Source organism: Otolemur garnettii, unplaced genomic scaffold, assembly GCF_000181295.1.
Source record: "Otolemur garnettii isolate 467f Iridium unplaced genomic scaffold, OtoGar3 scaffold00156, whole genome shotgun sequence".
In the NCBI taxonomy this organism is placed as follows: domain Eukaryota; kingdom Metazoa; phylum Chordata; class Mammalia; order Primates; family Galagidae; genus Otolemur; species Otolemur garnettii.
Genome location: NW_003852551.1, coordinates 2,402,854 through 2,403,902, shown reverse-complemented (window position 1 = coordinate 2,403,902; position 1,049 = coordinate 2,402,854). Strand labels below are relative to the sequence as shown.

General features: G+C 45.2%; 1 protein-coding gene across 1 annotated transcript in view; it reads right to left on the bottom strand.

Annotated features, from left to right (window-relative positions):
* CEP85 (centrosomal protein 85) overlaps window positions 1-1,049 on the bottom strand; it is a 46,851-nt gene that overhangs the window by 29,880 nt on the left and 15,922 nt on the right. Inside the window, exon 4 of the mRNA XM_023519110.1 lies at window positions 227-379. Coding sequence (XP_023374878.1) covers window positions 227-379 — 153 coding nt within the window. The remainder of the gene's footprint in view (window positions 1-226; window positions 380-1,049) is intronic.

Sequence of the window (1,049 nt, the reverse complement as noted above, 5' to 3'; positions counted from 1 at the left end):
AAAAAAAAAAAAAACTTGTTTCAGATAGGATAAACAGTGGAAATTGAAATGAAGAAATCACAAGTGAGAAGCATGGATTAAGAAGAATCAAAGCAGACTCCTTTACTGAATAGACTGACCTTATGAATATACTGGAAACGACACAATTTGGAAATGAAAATACACCTAGAATATAACCTGAAAATGACAACACATATGCATAATCACATCATTAATCCAAACTTACCCTCTGCGATGTCTGAGCATGAAGTGCCCACGGCTGTGTCCCCACTGTCAGCTACACCTGAACAGCGGCTGAAGCGGCTCCGAAAGGCCTCCGAGATAACTGGGGTCTGCCATTCAGTCCCCAGGGAACCGCCCTTCTGAATCACACTGGAACCTGAAACAAGTGGCATTTCCCACCTTTACTGTGAAATCAGCAGATATAACCCCTTGAGACCATTTTTTAAAAATCACTTAAGGCTTGGCACCTGTAGCTCAGCAGTTAGGGCACTAGCCACATACACCAGGGCTGGCGGGTTCAAATCCAGCCTGGGCCTACTAAACAACGATAACTACAACAATAAAAAAATAGCCAGGCGTTGTGGTGGGCACCTGTAGTCCCAGCTACTTGGGAGGCTAAAGCAAGGGAATCGCTTAATCCCAAGAGTTTGAGGTTGCTGTGAGCTGTGATGCCACGGCACCTACCGAGGGTGACACAGTGAGACTCTGTCTCTAAATAAATAAATAATCACATAAACCAACCAGAGGTAGTGGCTCACCCTTGTAATCCTAGCACTTTGGGATGCTGAAGTAGGAGGATCACTTGAGCTCAGGAGTTGAAGACTAGCCTGAGCAAGAGGCAGATCCTGTCTCTACTAAACATAGAATTAGCTGGGTGTTGTGGCAAATGCCCGTAGTCCCAGCTACTCAGGAGGCCAAAGCAGGAGGATTGCTTAAACCCAGGAGTTTGAGGTTGTTGTGAGCTAGGCCCATGGCACTCTAGCCTGGGCAACAGAGTAAGACTCTTACTCTGTATCTTCTCTCTCTCTCTTTTTTTTTTTTTTTGA